The sequence below is a fragment of the Gymnoscopelus microlampas genome (genome assembly GCF_963454915.1).
Source record: "Gymnoscopelus microlampas genome assembly, chromosome: 23".
In the NCBI taxonomy this organism is placed as follows: domain Eukaryota; kingdom Metazoa; phylum Chordata; class Actinopteri; order Myctophiformes; family Myctophidae; genus Gymnoscopelus; species Gymnoscopelus microlampas.
Genome location: NC_139960.1, coordinates 25,081,575 through 25,102,503, shown reverse-complemented (window position 1 = coordinate 25,102,503; position 20,929 = coordinate 25,081,575). Strand labels below are relative to the sequence as shown.

At 40.9% G+C, this 20,929-nt stretch overlaps 1 protein-coding gene across 1 annotated transcript; it reads right to left on the bottom strand.

The window, feature by feature from the left end:
- Positions 1-285: 285 nt before the first annotated feature.
- On the bottom strand, positions 286-19,778 carry LOC311039806 (CCR4-NOT transcription complex subunit 2-like). The gene is made up of 15 exons (XM_084049795.1): positions 19,652-19,778; positions 17,266-17,397; positions 15,558-15,633; positions 14,808-14,955; positions 13,215-13,430; positions 13,028-13,107; positions 12,650-12,775; positions 9,811-9,941; positions 9,528-9,651; positions 8,828-8,984; positions 8,627-8,688; positions 4,655-4,704; positions 4,063-4,163; positions 3,523-3,667; positions 286-1,206 (listed from the first exon to the last, which is right to left on the bottom strand). The coding sequence occupies exons 2-15, from the start codon at positions 17,383-17,385 to the stop codon at positions 1,120-1,122; spliced, it is 1,623 nt and encodes a 540-aa protein (XP_083905921.1). The 5' UTR covers positions 17,386-17,397; positions 19,652-19,778; the 3' UTR covers positions 286-1,119.
- Between the last annotated feature and the right edge of the window lie 1,151 nt (positions 19,779-20,929).

Below are 20,929 nucleotides of genomic sequence, written 5' to 3'. Positions count from 1 at the left end.
TCTACAAATATAATTGATTTTGTCAATCCGTTGTTAGCTTGCGACTAGCTGTGCTCGCTGTTATTCACTGAGGAATGCTGACATTCACATTAACTTAAGGGCATCCTTCACTGTAGAAACATGGGCGGGGGCGGGTGAAAAATCACAGAGGAAGTTGGGTTCAAGTACAGAGCCCTCTCTCTACCACTGAAAATCACTGGATGTCCCAGCAGTTCCCAAAGCTAACACAGACTGGTTTAGAATTGCCTCTGCTCTGAGTCATTACATAACATCAATGAAACCAAATATCTTTTCTCTTCTTTTATTACGAAATAGTGCTACAATTTACATTGCATTTTCTCTCCTGGTCGCCTTCTGCTCGTCAGTCTGCATTGGTTGACCTGGTGTATGTTTGTGTACCTGTGTGTGGGTTTCCAGTCTGTGCTTTTGTCAAGGATGAATTCCTTTAAGAACTAGAGTATGAACATTAGAGACTCTGTAGGAAGAAAAATAAAAAATAAAAAAAATGTTCACTTCCTGCCAAAGTCCATCAGTGTGTGTGACTGTCTGCACGCTACAAAAAACATCCATCTTAACGAGTGACCTTAACGTCCGCCATCACACTTAAAATCTCACTTTCCTTAAAAGAAAAAGAGAAAAACATCTGACAATTTAAAACAAGACTCAATGCACAACTCTATCACTTGTTGAGATGGATACCTTTGCTGTGTGTTAATGTGTAGCTATATTGTAATGAAGGCTATTATCCATCACTGAAAACTGTATTATCCATCAATGAAAAATGTGGAGAAAAAAATCTAATCTGAGTTGCTCCAAATGACAGGCCAACAAATGCAAAACAATGGAGGGGTGGAAAAGGAAAAAATGAGGTAAATGAGGTAAAAAAAAAATGAAAAAGAAACATAAAAGTTTAAAATATAAAGCATCTCTTTTGGGTGGGCTGGGCAGTGAGTCCTCATTGGCCAGATTCAGTTTGAATATATTCAAAATAAAAGGGCACCTCTAACAAGCAACCACAGGGCTGGGTTGGTCGGTCAGGGGGTGTGGTTGGGGGGGCAAAGTGTTGGTTGATGAGCCAGGAGAGCCAATGGTGTGTAGGCAGGAAGGAGACTGAGCCAATCAGAACGCCTGCTGGGCGGGATTGTAGTTGAAGGTGGAGGGAACATGAGGTCGCTCTTCTAACTTATCATACTCCAAATGGAACTCCTGGAGAGGGAAGGAGGGAGAGAGACACAGAGAGAATAAAAAAATGAATATATTTCTGTATTATTAAAGCACGACGAGGAGTGGGTGATCTGGGCATTAGACATTTGCTTGTATTATGATAGCGTTTACCCTCCTGACGAGAGTTTGAGATAGGGCTCAGAAATATATTGATATTATATCATTTATATTAGGGATGCACAATATAATATCGTAAATCGGACGATGTTAGGTTTTTTTTAATGCATCGGCATCGGTTCGATAAAAATGGCCCGATATGAACAACCGATGATTGTTTGCTTCTGTCTAGCTGCTGCAGTAGTGTGTGAGTGAGTGTGTGTGTGTGTGTGTGTGTCGGTGTCTGTATAGACTCCAGTCCTGGTGGAAGGGGCAGTTATTAACTTTAAGCAGCCTGGGATTCAGACCAGTTACACACAAACAGTTACCACTACACTAGCTTGGCATCCAGACTGTTTCACTCTGTTCAACTGACTTTATTGAATCACTTCGCTTCTCGAAGTGGTAAAGTCCACTGAACGGAGCGAATCAGTCTGTATTCCAGGCTACCACTAACACACTAATTGAGAAACCAGCGAGGTCTGGGAATGTTTCACGGTAAAAAAGAAAAAAAGACGAGAATTGCAATATGCAACACTTGCAAGGTCAAAGTTATGCGAGGAGGATGCCGTGTGAAATTAATCGACACTATCCATCTGATAACTCATGATTTGAAGCACCGTCATGACACTGTTTACAAAGAGTATCAGGACAATCTTCCAGGTCAACGGTACTTTCCCGATGTTTCCCTCAGTGATTTATGTGACATGGAAGCCAGCCACACATATCCAAAAGTTGTTGACCAGCAAATACAGCATTTATCTATGAGTGCAGCGTGCTGCTGTTTACGTTTGTGCCAAGCTAAACGGCTAATCTACATCTGTGACAAGCGTTGCCAGATTTTTCGAGAGAAACAAGCAGGTCTATGAAAAGAACCCCCAAAAAAGTGTTGGGTGCCTATGTGTTGTGTTTAATTATAGGCCAAAAAACAATTTAACAAATCTTTGCCAATTTTGCCAACAAAAATCTGGGTTATCGGTGCCCTTCTGTGCCTGTTTGTTAATGGTACATTGGTCTTAAATATATTTAAAAAGTTCAATCTGACTTGCAGATACCCTGTTACATGTATTTTTCTGAATGGAAAAAAATATATTATTATTTTTTAAATACAGAATGAGCTCATATCGACATTGGTTAATATCGGTTATCGGCATAACAGAAATTATTATATCGGATATGGGCCAGAGATTTCACATCGGTGCATCGCTAATTTATACAGTCAACTCCATGCATTTACCCAAGCAGTCTCAGCCCAAGCCACTCATTTCTTTTGTTAATGACATGATGCCAATAACAGACTTATAACGAGGACGTGGCTAAGTGTGTCCACAATCTGTGCTTGCATTTGTGTTTTCAGTCAGCATTCATAGTGGATCTGCAACAAGTCTATACTAATTATATATTGTTGTTGCCGTGTGGAAACTTTGTATGTACAATGCAAACACTGTATCCTGTTCACAATAACCCAGATGAGCTTAGACTAGGTCTAGGAGTAACTCTACTGCACCTGGAATATATCATTATCATGTTGGATGCTGAAGCATGTAATGGCTGATGTGACGTAATTTTGGATTACGTCACATCAGCAAAGATGCTCTGTGTATTTACGTGCTCACAGAAATGGCAAAGTTAGAAAACATGCTATTAACCCATTAAGGTTAATAGCATGCCATTAAATACCATTAACTTTTTTAACAGTTTTTTGAAAAAAATCTAAAAGAAAATGTTTCAAGATTTTTCAAAAATAGCAGATCTACAAGCTCATAGCGCGGCACTCGGTGCCGCGCTATGAGCTTTTAGATCTGCTATTTTTGAATAGCCAAAGAAATCTAAAGTGACACAGATGCGTTCCAGGTCTTAACAACTCATTCAGTGCCACTGGACGTCTAAGAAGTCCGTTGTATCATAAGCCCTGTGCCACTGGACGTCTAAGGCGTCAAAAAATAATAAAAAATTCAAAAACATTTTTTGAATAAAAGAAATGTTCAGAACCCAAGATATGATGATTTGAAAATGTTCTGCTCCATTCACTTCTTGTTTAACTTCTTACTGAAAAAGGCTGTGTCTCGGCTCCGGAAAAACACAAGCTGCAATACAGGTTAGCAAGTATCCTGGATGTGGTGTACTTGTTAATGGAGACACCAATGATAAAACTGGGGACCTTCCAGTTGAACCACCAGGCCACCCTTTTATTTTCTGTACCTTGGCAACCTTTCTCCAGTTGAGGCAGTCAAAGAAGTAGTAGGTCCCCCTCTCATAGGCATTGGTTTTCAGTGTGGGCTCCATACCCGGCGCCCGTGTGATCCAAACCCGCTCCTCTTTATGGTACCGCCAATCCCTGTTAAACCTGAACACATACACAGTAAACTCACACATCATTTTAAGGTAGAGAGGGTGCATGCATGTGGGTGCTCCAAACTCCCATCACAGTGACACTGACTAAAAGACTGTTGGATCAAAGCAAGGGTTTCCAGACTGTTTGTGCTCAAGACACACCAATAGCGGCAAGTCATCATCTCAAGGCACATCTGAATTCATACTAGCGAAAAAAAGAGCTGATCTGCAAGCTCACAACTCGTCGCAATACACATTTTTTTTAACCACTTGAACCCCAGCGTCCCCATTCTGGGGAAAACATTCGCCAAAAATAGCCCATCTTGTAGAGCTGCTGGTGAAGAGATTTGGTGTGGGTCGGAAAAACAGCGCAACAAGTAGAGTAAAACTATATAATAGTATACTTACAGCTCTACTGCAGCCAATAGTTGTAGCAGGTCTCCTCCATTCATATAGTAGAGATAAAACAGTAAATCTTCCCCGTACCGAGACAACTTGATAGCTGCTAACTGGAGACAGAAAAGACAAGAGAGCAGACAAACAGAAGGCGGGAAGACAGAGAAATGTTTTAACAAAAGTAACATGAATTGTCTTCAGACAAAGACAATTCATTATATTTCAATTCAATGCATTCCAAGAATTGTGTTAACCACTTTAACTCAAGTCCCAATTTTGGCATGTGATTATAGCAAAGAACTTTAACATTTTGAAAGTCCCACCCACCAAACAAAACAAAAAACTATCTAACCTGCAAGCTCATAATGTTGTTACGTGTTGTGCGCTTGAAAATCGTTTTATTTATTTCATTTTTATTTATTTTTGTGGTCCACTAATAATTTAATGAATTATATCCATTTCAGATTCTGTGATGTTTTTAAACACTACCAGATAAAGATGTTTATTCTACCATTTGAGGAAAACAAAACAAGGTACTGATAACACAGCATTCTAACATTAAGCTAATTTAAAAGGATGTTTGAGAGGTGTGTGCAGTACAAACCTTGTCCCTTATGTGGATATTAGTTAGATATTCCGATGGTACGTGGAAGTCTGCGTGGATGGGGAGAGAAATCACAGAGTTAACAACGTGTCCATAACAATTTGATTCTGGGTGGTGTAGCTGCAGCAAAAGTGAAGGCAGCTTTGATCTGGGTTCAAAGTGTGTGCAGAGGGAGGCAGGTGGAGGGAGGGCAGAGTTCACAGTTGAGGCTTCTAGAGGCGTTGTGAGCCAAATTTCCCAAAAATGGGTTGGGAGTAGGGATGGGACGATATGAAAATTACATGTCACAATTATTGTGGCAAAAATAATTGCGATTAATGATATTATCGAGATAATCAAAATATGCTTAAAGCAAAATGGCACTTTTGTTTAACCACTTGAACCCCCAGCATCCCTATTTTGTGCGGAACGTTCGGCAGAAATAGCCGATCTACAAGCTCACAATGTGTTGCGTTGCACACAATGCATTGTGAGCTTGTAGATCTGCTATTTTTGGCAAATCGATTTGTGTAGAAATAAGAGCGTACCAAAGGGTATAGAGGGTTTAAGTGGTACTGAATTTGCGGCTCAACAAAAGCTAATTCATAGTGTATGATGGACGACAATTTCACGGTAAATTAACATCTCCACAATACGATCATTGTGGGTGGGTAACCCTAACCCTAACCCTATCACTATAAACGAAAACAATTATCGTCCCATCCCTAGTTGGGAGGTGACAAATTGACAAAATACAACCTCAACAGTCCTCCTTCTCCTTCTTGCACCTCCACTATGTTTGTATACGCATTACACAGGTAAGTTGCATCACATCAAGGATTCATTCAAGTTAATTGCAAAAACAACAGCAGTAAAAGTGAATTTTTAAAAAGGTAGCCAATGCAGTGTTTTTTTTACCACTAGTTCAAGAAATTCCACTAAAAAGCATAATGGGAGATAAGGGTCCCTTCAACGTTTGTATCACATGTTCTTCCAGTATGCGCACTAGGACACAAGGCACCCAAACACACAGAATACGTCTGATATAGAACTCGAGCTTATCGATATCTATTATTGATATCTTAGATATCAATAATAAGTAACTGTGTGTGCAGTTTGTGAACAAAGCTGCAAAAATCACATTGCCGTGTTCGGTGGTGAAGTCGGACTGTACAGGCCGGCTGCTTGTGTGCATGTCCTAGTGTGGTGATGGTTGATGGCTCATTTGGACAAATTGAAATAGCTTCCACAGGCACTTATGCTTCCATTTCATGATGTCATGCATGCAGACTGAGCAAGCAGCATGCGCTGTGACTACTCTATTTCTAAGGGGATGTACAGTACATACATCCAGACAAAACCCTGTTCTAGGCGGTGTGGCCATAAACAGCATTCTAACGGGAGGAAGTGAAACAGATCATGCCATAAAAGCAAAGAACTGCGAGCCTGGGCGTATCATAGACTGGAGACAACTAATAGTCAGACATTGATTGTATAAGTATTAATATTTCCCTATGTTGAGACAGCTGAAGAGGAGATTTTTAACTGATGTGTGGAGGTTAAAATCGGGCAGTAACACGTTATCCCAGGGTATTTGAAAATAGCAACGATGTCCATTTCATTATCATCATAACATTTTCTCACATCATACAAAGCAAATGAAGATAATTCATAGCAAACATTGGCTTCCGATGTTAAAGTTGTTGAGTTATTAATGCATTTTCCCCTCATTCTGTTCTTTACAATGCACAGTCCACTGGGGTAGCGCATGCGTGAGGGAAGTTAGTTCCTGTCTGGGAAGTGCAAATAGTGTCAACGTTAGAGACATTAACATTAGCAAGACTCAATGGAGTTTCTTAACCCATTTAGGGCGGGAACCCCTATTTGTAACTATACCTTTCAAGACGGGAAACCCTTTTGGGGTTGCTGTTGCTATGTACAGTATATAGCAACATCATTTTTTTGTAATTTTTGAATTAATACTTAATAAAATAAAGTTTTTCAGAACTTATTTTTTTCAGAACTAGGTCAGGATTTAGATGGCGTTTTTAAAGTCGGCCTCAGGTCTAAATGGGAAACGGACCGTTTATGAGGCATATTGATATCTCATTTGTATTGCAAAGGAGAGTTTTGTTTCCATTGCGATAACTTTTTTGACTTTTTGACAGAGATATAATTGGATGAGCAAGTACAACATGGTTCTTCCTGATGGGGTATTATCCTTCAAGTTGTTCAGCATGTCTGGATGAAGAAAACAGACAAATAACATTGGCATTAACTGAATGTATGGATCTAATGTTCTCTTCTATTAAAGCAACACTAGAAAGGATTTTTCGGGGGAAGGAAAACGTCAGGCCTGTAAACGAGAATACAAGTGAACGAGGAACTGTCCAAGTACGAAGTACAAACTGCCAACTGGACATATTTGTGAAAGTGAAAGGAATTAAGAATCAAGACACATGGAATAGTGTCACTGTCTAGACAATTTAATTTCTGTCAGTTGAGATATCCTACTATTGATATGATATCTACATTGCAGCTTCCTCCAGCCCTGGCAATGTTTTTATTAACACAGTATCGTATACCTCGATCATTTTGGGGGACCGTTTCATGGTATGAAAAAAATAATACCACTCAACCCTAGTGCATTGTTTTTACTGGTAAGTCACAATTGCTGACTTGCAGTTAGTGATAACAAGACTTTTTGTTTACGTTCTTATATAATTATGCATATTCTATGAGGCTTGAAGTTCGACATTGCAATACTACAGTAGGACGCCAATTGCTGAGAATTCTGAAATTAGTTTGACCTCTCACACTATAACAACCATAAATAGTTAAATATGTTTTTCAGGACAGTGTCTTTGTAGAGAGCCTAATCAACTGCACGATGTTGTATCCATGTAGGCCAGTGGTTCTCAAACATGTTAATGTGAAGGACCCCAAATTGTTATGTATTTGGCCGTTGTCCCTGAACCCCTCCGTTGTCCCCAACATCTCCAATGTGGTAATGTCTGCATCTGTTTGTACTCTCTTTTCCTCTGCAGCAGAAGAGAAACCAAAAAGTAGCCTTGTTGAAGCGCAATGTGGCCCATGGGTCAGGAACTTAACACCCGTTTCAGTAGGGTGAGGCCCCAGCCATGATGTTTGTACAAACCCTAGACATGACACTAGTATGTCACAGGGACTTACCCCCAGCCCAACCCTTGATGCTGAGTAGAGAGGCATTGGGTACCATTTTTGAGTGGTGCCAACCACTCCTATATCTGACTTTGTCTGTGTGTCCGTGTGTATGTCTGTATGTCCAATAAACAAACATTGATGACAACATCAATACGGGGCTCATCAAAGGCACCACTCTCTTCACACAGGGTGTGATTTTTTAGCGGCGCTAGCCGCTCTATACCTTTAGGTATAGAGCGCATCCTGCTCTATACCTGACTTTGTCCGTGTTCACCGTCAACGTTCTGATTGGTCAGACCCGTCAACGTTCTGATTGGTCAGACCCGTCAAGTCTATACCTGACTTTGTCCGTGTTCACCGTCAACGTTCTGATTGGTCAGACCCGTCAACGTTCTGATTGGTCAGACCCGTCAACAAAGTGATTGGTCAAGCTTCACGTGACACATGGCTATAAACGCATTATAAACACATATCGATGACAAAATGTATCAAAGGCGCCGCTACCTTCACACAGGGTGTGATTTTTGTGGTCTTTATGACTCGGCTGGGCATTGAATCCAACCTCAGGGCGGACATTAACTACAAGGCCACTGCGCTGGTTAGAGCAGCCAAAGCAAGCTAAAGACTCCATTTGATTGTGATCTGATACTTTAAGAGTGCTAGCGTCAACATGCCAGGTTGGGTGATAATGGAATGTTTGCTACATTGTAGTGACTTTCATCAGGTGATCACAGATCACAAAAAAATGTGTAGAAAGACACTTCGTAGGAAACCTTGGCAGGTCATGCACCAGCCAGTATGGAGACTCACCTATGTCTTGTGGCCGACAGGGAGCTGATGCCCACGGAGATGCAAACTTAGGATAGAGATTTCTGAGAGATGAGAGTAATGAGGATAGACAGAGAGAGACAAAGAGGTGTAGACAGAAATGTTTAATCCAAGGGTTATTAAGTTTCATCCCAACACATCGTATTCTTCTGTATGTATGCGTACAGTGTCTGTCTCTCTTACTCAGGTGAGTTGAGGTTGAGGCCGAGCGTTGTGAGGTCAGATCCCAGCGCTAGGTGAACCATGCCAGGATCCGTCTCTGCCGCACGTATGAATGTCAACAAACCGATCATCCCAAACTGGTCCGTTACCATACCAAGCGGGATGTTGGTCACACGGCCTTAAGATATGCACACACACATTTCATTTTGAGTCACACATTTCGAGTCGAAGACAATGGGTTTGTGTACCAAACAGGTTCAAACCTTTTCATCTCAAGGACCACAAAATTTGCACGAATTTTGACTGCAGACTCCCATATAAAAATATTTTGGATCAGGGACCTTGTAAAAATGTTTCAAAAATATTCCCACATTCTTTAAAGATTTTTGAAAATAACAGATCTACAAGCTCACAATGCATCGCATTGTTTGCTTGTAGATTGACAATTTTCAAAAAGCTAATGTATATATGGTCAAGTGGTTAACCTGATTTTGAGCCTATATTAACTCATTTTGTGGGACCCACTGGAAACCCCTCACCAGACCCCACCAGGGGTCTGTGTAGTGTACAGTATGTCAGTCCACCTGATTGAACAGACTAATGGCAAATGCACTGATGCATAAACATCTTCAAATCTTAGCATTTCCCCCTGGTGTGGGTTCAGTTAATAGAAAATAAAATGTAACTGCACGTGTGTGTGATGTGTGTGTTTGTCTCTCACCATCGGGGAGCACCTGAATTCCTTTCTTTTGCTGGTTGTTGTTGCTAGGTACCACAGAGCTCTTGTCTCCGGGGAACTTTGGACCGTCTGTGTTGGAGGCGGGTTTCCCCGACGAGTTGAGATTCTGATCGGATAAAAAAGGATGAGGGACAGTCAGTAGGTTCAATCAGTGTTAATAAATGGTTTCATGTTGAGCTGGAACAGAACAAAGACTGAAGGAAGAATGAAACATACCGAAAAGAGAGACAAACAGACAAGCTTAAAGAAAAGAGAGGTATCTCACGGTTTTGCTGTCTTCGTTGGTGCTGGTGGGGTCTTTTGTTTGGTAGTTTGGCCCAGGGAGAGCTGGGAAATCCTCATTATGGATGGAGAAGTCTTGAGACTGCTCATTGGACGGCTTGGTTACCATGCCAACTGAATGGAGATGGTGGGGGGGGGGGGGTTAGTACATTTGCTAAAAGTTTTACGTTTTATGATGTTGCCCTAATTGTGCCAGTAAATTCAGTATGACTAAGAAGAAAATTCATTATGAATTATTAACTTGGTAAACCTGACAGAAACACACCTACAACCACATATAGAGCACATGCACACGGAGAAAAGAACATAAATACACACATACAGATGGGTGACACTTCACTTCACTGTACCCAGATGACAGTGAAGTGAACATTTTAGGACTTTTAAGACCTTTTTAATACCTCAAAACAAAAGCAATCAAAAAACTTTTCAAATAATATAAGACAAAAATTGTGAAAATAGCTGATCTACAAGTTCACATGAGGCGTTGTGAGCTTGTAGATCTGCTGTTTTCACATTTTTTATCTGTGGGACAGAGTCAAACAAAAATGTAATGCCTCAACTCATACAATTCCAAGTGCTTGTCAGGGCGGGGAGTCCCCAGTTCAAATATGATTATTTGAACTGGGGGTAGTGGCCTGAAAAGGTTGAGAACCACTGCCTAAAGTGACATCTGCATTTCGATCCATGAGAAAGCCATTAGTAAATATAGTAAATAATATTAGTAAAAATGGTGTTTGGAAGTGCACATTCAATGACAGATGCTGAAGAAAACAATAGAAGAGTAATTCTTCCTGAGGTGACAGAGAATGTGAGTGCAGGATGTGATCAGACTGTGTCTGCAGGAACAGTCAGTCACAACTACATAAGGAAGGATATTATAGTAGGGTTGCAGTGCATAACCCCCTCATTACAAAGACAATTGCATGTTTGAGAGTCAATTGGTGCAAAAACCATAAGCAGTGGCCTGCCGAGATGTGGAAAAAGGTGATTTTCAGCTGAGTCATCCTTCACCATTATTCTTAAGTGGGCATGTGTGGTTTGGGTTCAATTGTCTTAACTCATTCAGTGCCATTGACGTGTACACGTAATTTTTTCCTTCAAGGCCCAGAGTGCCAAAGACGTGTAACGCGTTCAAACCGTGTTTTCAGTGTTTACGCTAGATGGCGATGGAGCTGTTCCCCAACCTATGAGTGATCCTATGACTTCCGGAGAAGAATAGATCTGGAAATAATGTGTTCACAACAAACCCAGCCGTGTCTGATCTAATGTTAATGGAAAAAAATCTATTTTCTCTGCTTAGTTTTTTTCTGCGTTTTTGGCGAGAACAAGCTATATTCAACAGCCAATAACTAAAGAACGGAGGGTCGCGGTGACCTGCTTTTTTTTCCCCCCCGCGGAAGAAAAACGAAAATTCGCTGTCACTATTGGCAATTATTTTTTATTTACTTAGCACTGAATGAGTTAAGAGGGAAGGGCCGGGTCAGTGCAAATTGGTGATTCTGAGTAATCACCTTTATCCTATGATGAAACACTTTTATTCTGATGGGAGTGGTGTCTTCCTGGATGACAATGCCCCTATCCACAGGGGTCACAGAATGGTTTGATTATATACTCTTTAAATTATGTGAATCTTATGCTATGGCCTATGCAGTCACTGTCAACCCAACTGAACACTTATGAGTTTCTACCGAAGTGTTAGACAGCGCTCTCCACCACCATCATTAAAAATAGGGATGTTAACGACTCAGTATTTAGCATGTCGCAGGCATTTATCAATGTGTTGATTGATTTTTCTTCTCTTTTTTGTTGTTGCTGCGCAGCAGTTGAGAGAGAGCGCAAACTGAGCTTTCCTTTAAGCTCACCTATTATATAATGATAATAAAAATGACTTTATTATGTTAACATGCGTTTATTAACACTTTAATCAGAGCAAATGCTCTATTTGTAGAGCATTTGTATGTGTGCACGTGGGTGTTCATTGTTGTGCAACTTTATAAATTATATAATTATATACTATGATTATATATTATACAAAATATTTGAATATATTCGAATATTAAAAATAATAAAACATTGAAATTCGAATGGGATTATAGAGAACTGAAAGCCCTACACACGACCAAACCGGACATGCACCAGATCAGCACAGACACTTCGTTCCCTCTCCCATTTGGATTATTATTATTTTTTGTTTTTGAGAAGCCATTACAAAATGTACATATTTAAAAAAAAACGTTTAGAATCGTCAGGAGCACGAGTCAGTCGACAGATTGCTAACATCCCTAATTAAAACCCTTATGCATTATGGTACCGGCAATACTGGTATGTGATGAACCATTTAATGAAGACGTCAGTCACCCTGCAGTGTCTCCAATGACAGCGCAAGGAGGAGAGAGTGTCGGGTAGGAAAGAATACTTCCCGTGGCATTTTTGCATTTAGAGTGGCCAATAATTTTTTACCCCTTTTCTCCCCAATTTAGTCGTTATGCCAATTCATTCCTCCCCACACACATTTGTGTTGTCACTGCTGTCATATCCTACTGACTCACCTGCCAGGGAGGAGCTCCCACCAGGAGGACGTAGTGCCTTCGTTCTACTCCCCCCGCCCAACACTCCCCGCTGACAGGTGCCGCCCCAGTCCATAGGAGCACGTGCAATGACCATTATCACCCTCCCAGCCCGGCTTCCCTCCCGCGAACACGGGCCAATTTGTGTAGACGCTCGACAAAGCTTGTTGGGGTTTCATTAAATGTGTCACTCGTTGTACATCCGACACCATGGCTCACACTCACAAAGCATACACCCACTCCGCCTCTTACCGTAAGGAGCCCGCCCAGCCAAGGGGTTGAGTAGCGGGGTGGGATTCGAACCCCCGTCTCTCCGACTCCTGTCTGCTAATGCTGGGAAATCTGACAGGTCCAAACCTGTCACGTTCTCACTGCCGTCTGGAACACGTGAGTGCGCATACAGCCAGCCCCGCGCGCGCACACACACACACACACACACACACACACACACACACACACACACACACACACACATTATTAGCAGGACTAAATCTGAGTGACCATAAACACAATTTCAATTAGCGAATAAAAATAAACTACAATAAAACTGAAAACTATAACCTTGGTGTACATGTACTAGGTGTATAGCTGTGTGTATGTCTTCTGTATTTGTGTATGTGTTTTTGGTACCTGTTCCATTGAAGATGTTGCTGGATAAGGAGCTGTTCATGCCGAATGCTGGATTCCTATTCATCCCGAACCCTGACATACTGACACACAAACACACAAGGTGGTCACACACTGAACTTGAGTTGTGCTTTATATATGTACCGGTTTGTGTGTGTTGAATAAATAGAATATAGTGTCTCTGTCTCACCTGCCTATAGGCTGTCGTGCTTGCTGTTGCTTGGGCATACAGATGATGCTGGGCGACGATCGGCTGGGACTCCCCATGCTCGCACTCCTGCCACCTCCTCCTCCTCTCTCTCCACCTCCCCCTACGCCTCCTCCACCCAAGCCGCCTACCGGACCACCGGATCCAACCTGTTGGCTGTGGTTGAGCATGTTTCGACTGCTCATAGGGAGGATGCCCCTGGAGAAACAGAAACAAAATTATAGTTCAAAGAAGGAGGAGTGAAAGACTGATGTCTTAAAAGTGGACAGCAGAAAAAATTATAATAAAACGGACATGATTGAGAGTTTCAGCTCTTTAGTCATTCTGATAAGTAGTAGGGTTTTTTCCCATCACAATCCCATATGTATTCTTCAGATAACTAACCCAAATATGATAACTATTTGATTCAGGGTCAAATAATCATATAAGACAATGCTGTGTCTAGCTAATATTACATCTCAGCTCATAACTAAGCAACCAAAATTATAATAAAGACATTGACAATGTTAATACAATATTTTTTTTGAATCACTTAATTGTTTGACTGGAACAAATCATTAACTCCTTGCCCACCTACACACTATATAATTTGTTGCATGACAAATAGCAAAAATAGCCAATCTACCAGCTCACAATGCATCGTAATGCCAGCTTGAAAATCTGCTGTTTTCACATTTTTTTTAATAATGACTTCTTTTTTTTTAAATAGGGACACGGTGTATTGTGTATTATATAATACAATATTTACTTTATTTAGGAAGGTCGTTTTCCCTCCCTTCACCCAGTGATACCTGTGGATACTTTAACAGCCATGGCTGCAAACTCAGTGAAAACCCTAACCTACAAAACGAAGTGCAGGACCAGTAGTGGTAGTACACAGGATTCTACTTTTTTTTTTGTGTTATCAATTGTTTTTATTATCAAATCGACAATACAATTATATTCACATGAATACATTTTTCAACAAAAACAAGATACAAACAACTTAAAACAAATAATAATAAAAATAAACCCACCCACCCCTCCCCGGACCAACAATTTCTCGAAATGTAAGGGCCAAACACCATGCCTATACCTGTGCAAGGTCAAAACACTGTGTACAACACTTAAACCAAATCTTTAAGCTTATCTGCAACATTAGACCACATATCAATGTTCCTCTCACTTGCTCCATGTAACCTCGCCGTTGACAGTTCTAAATAAACAATATCCAAGAACGTTAAAACCCATTGCACAGGATTCTACTTTCAATAGAAGAGCAGGGAGACCAACTACTATCACCGCAGTTGTGTTTGTTTTGTAGTATTAACACCTACCTTACAGATTGGTCAAATGAAAAATGTATACACACAAAAAAAGTAATAGTGTAGCTTTAAAACGGTTAGTGACTGACTGTAAGCACGTGCAAGAAGACGGATGCACATTAATTGTGTGTGTGTGTGTGTGTGTGTGTGTGTGTGTGTGTGTGTGTGTGTGTGTGTGTGTGTGTGTGTGTGTGTGTGTGTGTGTGTGTGTGTGTGTGTGTGTGTGTGTGTGTGTGTGTGTGTGTGTGTGTGTGTGTGTGTGTGTGTGTACCTGCTCGGAGAAGGGGGGGTGTGCAAGGTGCCAGTGTTAGGTGCATTGACGTGGCTAGCTAACTGGTTAGCAGGCTGATTCAGCCCACTCCGACTCAACTGAGGTGCAGCACTACTGTTGATGCCCCGCATGGGAAACCCTAGAGCGCCTGGAGAGACAGAGAGCGAGAAACAAACAAGAGTTACATTTACTTCTTAAGACAGTAATCTGCAGTGAAGTCGTCTCACCATTTTCATTTGAGCAGATGACTGACCTGAAGTGTAAGGAATTACATGACTACCGTGCATTTCCAGCAAAGACTATGTTCTGCAACCTAAACTAAAAGCTAACTTAACCCATTAAGACCTGAGGCCGATTCTTACTAAGGTCTTCTAAAACCTAACAGTTTTCTGAAAAACGTATGTTTCTATATTAGTGGTTCTCAAACTTTTTCATGTCAAGGACCCCCACTATGATATGTATTTGGCCGCCGACCCCCATCTCAAAATGTTTTGTTCCAGGGACCCCCAGAAGCAAAGATTTTAGTTAAAAATGTTCACTTTAAAATTTATATATTCAAAGATTTGCACACATTTTCACAATTTTTGAATAGCCAAAGAGTAAAATAATGCTTTTAAGGTCAAATCGAAAAATGACACAGATGCGTTCCAGGTCTTAATGGTTTAAAGAGGGGCCGATGTGGATCTAATATTAAAACTACTTCCAACCATCACAGCTGCAGTGGTGTTTGTGTCTGTGCTATATTCTTACTCTGAGGGCCGCCGTATAAGCTTGCTCCCAACTGTGACAGCTGACCTGTCGATGAAGGGGATGGAGACGCCAGCATCTGTAAAACAGAAACAAACAAACTAAAAAAACAAAAGAAAAACAAAAGATACTCACACTTACTGAACTTTCACCAAATCAAAAAAGGGCTTTGTTTTTAAGAGCTGCCAACATGCTTATGAATCAAATTAAATGCACACATGTGCACAGCCTAATATCCTGCCCCTTTAGCTACCACAATTAACACACAGTGTGATGCAGCAGATCAGACGATGAGAGCTATATATCAATAAGCAATCATAGACCTCTGCTTAAATTGTAAACGTTAACATTGGAGGGTTATTTCTCTTACAAGTATTATATTACCAAGAAGCCAGCCATCACACACACAGTTCCAGTCTGTTCCCTATGCTGTTATGTCTCAGAATAAAGTGGTATATAGTTGATATATAGTGATATGGTTGAGCTAGGCCACTGAGTTATGTTTGTCAGAACCATATTCATGCATTTTGTGCATTTGGGGCTTTCCACAGGGATATGAACTGAGTATAACCAGCTAGTGGGAAGAAATACAAAATAAATACAAATCCAGCCAGGGTTTGTCCGGCACCATACCCCCTAGCCAGAAAATAACTTTGAACATGCAGTGTATTATTGTAAAGGATAATTAGTCTTGTGTGTTTTACTCTACAGTGTGATAATATTGCGGCAATCACTATGTTCTTTAACTACTTGAACCCTACATGCCTAAGCTGGGGGAGAAAACAGCAGATCTAGAAGCTCACAACGCACTTCTAGAACTGCAGTGAGTTTGTAGATTATATATCTTCTGCAAAGCAATTTGGTGTAGTGACATATAAAAGAGCAGACCAAGTAGAGAGCTGACCATGTTCAACTAAGTATTACTTTACTAAGTATAGAGGGTTTAAGTGGTCAATCTGTGATCTGGACCTCCAAGGTTCATGCATGATGTTGCCCTGTCTGGGTCTGTTCTGGACATGCATGATGTTGCCCTGTCTGGGTCTGTTCTGGACATGCATGATGTTGCCCTGTCTGGGTCTGTTCTGGACATGCATGATGTTGCCCTGTCTGGGTCTGTTCTGGACATGCATGATGTTGCCCTGTCTGGGTCTGTTCTGGACATGCATGATGTTGCCCTGTCTAGGTCTGTTCTGGACATGCATGATGTTGCCCTGTCTGGGTATGTTCTGGACATTTGTGGGAAAATAGCAGTTCTACAAGTTCACAACAAGTCAGGATGCAACACGTTGTGAGTTTGTAGATCAGCTATTTTCAAATAGCTCATGTATAGGGTTAAAGTAGTTAAATTGTTTTTTAGCTCATTTTGCTGGGGACCCCCTGGCCTGTCAGTCAGTTGATTTCCACTACACTATAGCTTCCTTTTGGGTGGCATCTTTCCTCTTCCTATGCTTTTCCATTGGTATACTTCACAGTTACAGGCAGTTCAACAGGTATGATTTAAGAATGATTATTTTAACATGGGTTTTAGACATCTAGCAGATGCTCTCATCCAGAGTGAAAGATCTGAGTGAGTAAATGCCAGAGTAAACAAGGGGAAAAAAGCTATACGATACTAAAGGGATTATTAATGCTAAAAAATATGGAAATATGCAACCAAAAATACATATACAGACAGGCTGAGAGACCTATAAACAAGACAGACAGAACGTACGTCTTTGTCAGTGCGGTGGGGCGGGAACATAGACTGCTGGCTGTAGTAGAGACTGGAGTCGTCCGTGTAGTCGCTATCCACCCCCCCTTCCACAAACTTCTTCCTGTTAGCACCAAACATGCCGTGTGTCACCTGGAAAACACAACACATGCAAATGAAACCAGGCTCCTGGGTTCTACGTTATGAAACCTATAACGTATGCCTGGCCTGCTGAGAAGCATTGTTACAATAACAAAACAGTTTGGTGTAAGTTTAATCATGTCGACTTCCGCCCAGTGGAAGTAGTGTAGGTTGAATGCAAGCCTGTTGTGTGTGTTATATCAAATTTCTTCTTTGTGTAACCTGATGTGGCATTCTCTTCAATAGAGAAAGTGACCTTTAGCTTCTTATGGGGCAAAAAATGGTTACATTGCCAGTGTTGGGAAACAAAGGCAATGTTAACAGCGTAGAAAAACACATAGGGTATACAGTATAAGAAAGTGTATACCGAATGTGTATGTGAATTTAATACGTAGGACCACAATGGAAACAAGTCCCCAAGACTTTTTTGTGTTATCCTTTTAGCCCAAATGTTTGGCTGTACCTAATGCGTTTACATTGCTGTCTAAAAAGTATCCAATCAATCAAATGAGTTATCTCGTCATTCATGGAACACAAGGCCATACAAGTGTTGGCTGTCTCAATTTCCCCCCACTTAATTTACTACAACAACTTTTCCTCAGTCACCAGTGCGAACAGAGGGGGGAACTAGCATAAACTTCCCAAACGACGAACACATACATCACAACTGTCTCAGTCTTATAGCTGGAAATAATAAGCGAGGTAACGATCCAATAGGAAGTAGTATGGTGAACAAATATCATCAGCCAGGGAAACATCAAATCATTTCTACAATGACCACCAGGTGCATTGCATTATTAATAATGAGTGGTGGGCTGGGCAGTGTGGTCTACTCTTACACTTCTGAAAACATACTGTACAACTTATGTGGCCGGGTTTAAAGCATGTAGCAGAGATACCACAAATAATGTCATAGTATTGTACATTAGTTCTGTCATTAAAGGTTTCGATGAATTGAACACACAGGACCCCAATGGAAACAAGCCATAGGGCTTTCTTGCGTTAAATCCTTTTAGCATCATTTTGAGTAGAACTGCACTTTATGTGCTTTTATTGCAAACTGTTAATAAAGTATTCAATCAATCAAGCCATCTTTTGTTGTAACGTTAACGGTTGTAAACAACGGGGACGTGGCTTGTAAGCATGTTTGAGTTGTTGCTGTCACAACAAGTGACCCATTTAATGCTAGTCCCTGTGGTAAGCTATGCATGGCAATTAAAACGTTACAGCACCCGTCATTTGCGCAAATGACGGGTAAAACTAAAAAACAGGCTGCACAACACCTCAGAGGCGCCGGAATGTGGTTAGTTAGGTTCACAGATTGACTGAAACGTTAGCACGAGAGCTAAGATTTGCAACGATGGCTAATATGCTAACAGTGTTGCCAGATTCTGGGAGAGAAACAAGCAGCCAGTTCTAGGAAAACAAGCCCAAAAGAAGCGACTAATGGGCCACATTTCAAACATATACATCGGTTATTTGAAAATAGTCTACAAGCTTACAAATGCGATCTGCTATTTTCAAATACAATCTTAGAGGGGGTTGGAATATTATCACACGCAAATCTTGTATGGGGGTCCCTCCATGGCACACAAATATTTTCAGATGGGGGTCGGTGAACAAATACATTAATATATGGGGGGTTTCCTTGACATGAAAATGTTTGAGAACCACTGGTTTGAACAACGTTACGAAACAAGCCCAAATAAGCAACAACTACTCTTTAGAAAACAAGCCCATAAAACCGCAACATAACAATATTTACAAGCAACTTCACAGAAAAAACAAGCCCAAAGTCACTTATAACAAGCGGACATGGCAACACTGTATGCTAGGCTGCTTGCTTGCCTGGTTGTCTATGGAGCTTTTTTTTTAGCAAGCTAGCTAATCAATGCTAACTCGCAAACATTGTGAAATAACTCAGCCACGTCGAAGTAAACGGCGAGCCCAGTCATAACGCCACTTAACCGGTGAATCCCCCGGACATTTAAGCACCAAGCACCGAGACGAAACCGAGAATGAGAGCGAAATAAGAGGAGCTTTTAGCGGTGTTTTGCTGGGGATTTGGGCCTAAAAACTATTGCCCACCGTCGGTCTGCTGGAACAAAAACACAAAAGGCGACCGTGTCAAACCACCGAGCTGAACCGTTTAAAACACCCCAGCCTCTATTCCTCCACATATTAACTCGCATAGTGCCGTAATGGTCGTCTAGGCGCCGACGACTGTATTCATTTTGGAGAGAAAATGACCGGAAAATTGTCTCACCGCATCAATCCGTCTTCCCCGCTACATACGATCCAAGATGGCCGACTTCAGGTCGAACAATCATCGAGGATGCTGGGAAGCCATTCGCCTCTGACCTCTTTCTTTACCTCCTCCACCACTTTACTCTAGCATCCCTCTCCTCCTCCTCCTCCTCCTCTCACCTGGCTGGCTGCATCTTCTCTTGTCCAGTGGTGTAAAGTAACTTTACTCAGTACATTTACTCAGGTATAAATATTCAAAGATTTGCAAAAAAAACACGATAAAAAAAAAATAGCAGATCTACAAGCTCATAGCACGGCAATTGGTGCCGTGCTATGAGCTTGTGCTATTACTCTTTGAATAGCCAAAGAAATCTAAAATGACATAGATGAGTTCCAGGTCTTAATGGGTTAAGTACAATTTGGAGGTATTTCTTACTTTACTGGAGTATTTAAACATTTTCAGTACTTTTACTGATCTACTCCACTACATCTCAGAGGCAAATATTGTACTTTTACTCGACTACAATTATTTGAAAACTTAAGTCACTAGTTACTTGGATTTAGATTATTATCACAAAACATACATTAACCACTTACAGCCATTCGCTTTTGACCTCTTGACCTCCACAACTCTCTCTCTTTCTGCATCTCATCTCTCCCCTCCTCTCACCTGCTGCATCCAGTGGTGGAAAAAGTACTTTTCTTTACTCATGTAAAAGTATCAATACTGCAATGTAGAGATATACTCTGTAACAAGTAGAAGTCACCGTGTTCAAAATGTGCTTGCGTAAAAGTACGAAGGTATCAGTGTCAAAATATACATCCAATTGGTCAAGTACTTGTCAAGTACAGAAAGAAAAAGTACTTGCAGAATGTCCCATTTCGCAAGTTCAAAATGTATAAACATAGCCAATGTACAAGCTCACAATGCGTCACGTCGCGACGCATTCTGAGCTTGTAGATCCGCTATTTTCAAATGGCCGAAATATATATAGGGCTGAAGTGGTTTTGTAATAACAATCCAAATCTATAAGTGACTAAAGTTTTCAAATAATTGTAGTGGAGTAAAAGTACAATATTTGCCTCTGAGATGTAGTGTAGAATTATTTTTGACCCAGTATTTGTAATTAGTATCCAAATATCTTTTGCTGTATTTATGCCCATCTCTGGATGGTTATATTCATTGGGGTCGACAAGAGAATTTCATGTCCCACGTACTAGAAACAGTGGCACTAAACAATTATCTAAATTAACTATCAAGACCTAAGACACATTCAGAAAGTTGGGGATGAGCTAT

Coding starts and splice junctions, on each gene's coding strand:
- LOC311039806 (XM_084049795.1), bottom strand. CDS start 17,385: ATGTTTGGTGCTAACAGGAAGAAGTTTGTGGAAGGGGGGGTGGATAGC. Junction 13,431..14,807: donor ACCCCCCCTTCTCCGAGCAG/GTACACACACAC, acceptor CTGTTTCTCCAG/GGGCATCCTCCCTATGAGCA. Junction 4,164..4,654: donor ATATCCACATAAGGGACAAG/GTTTGTACTGCA, acceptor TTCTGTCTCCAG/TTAGCAGCTATCAAGTTGTC.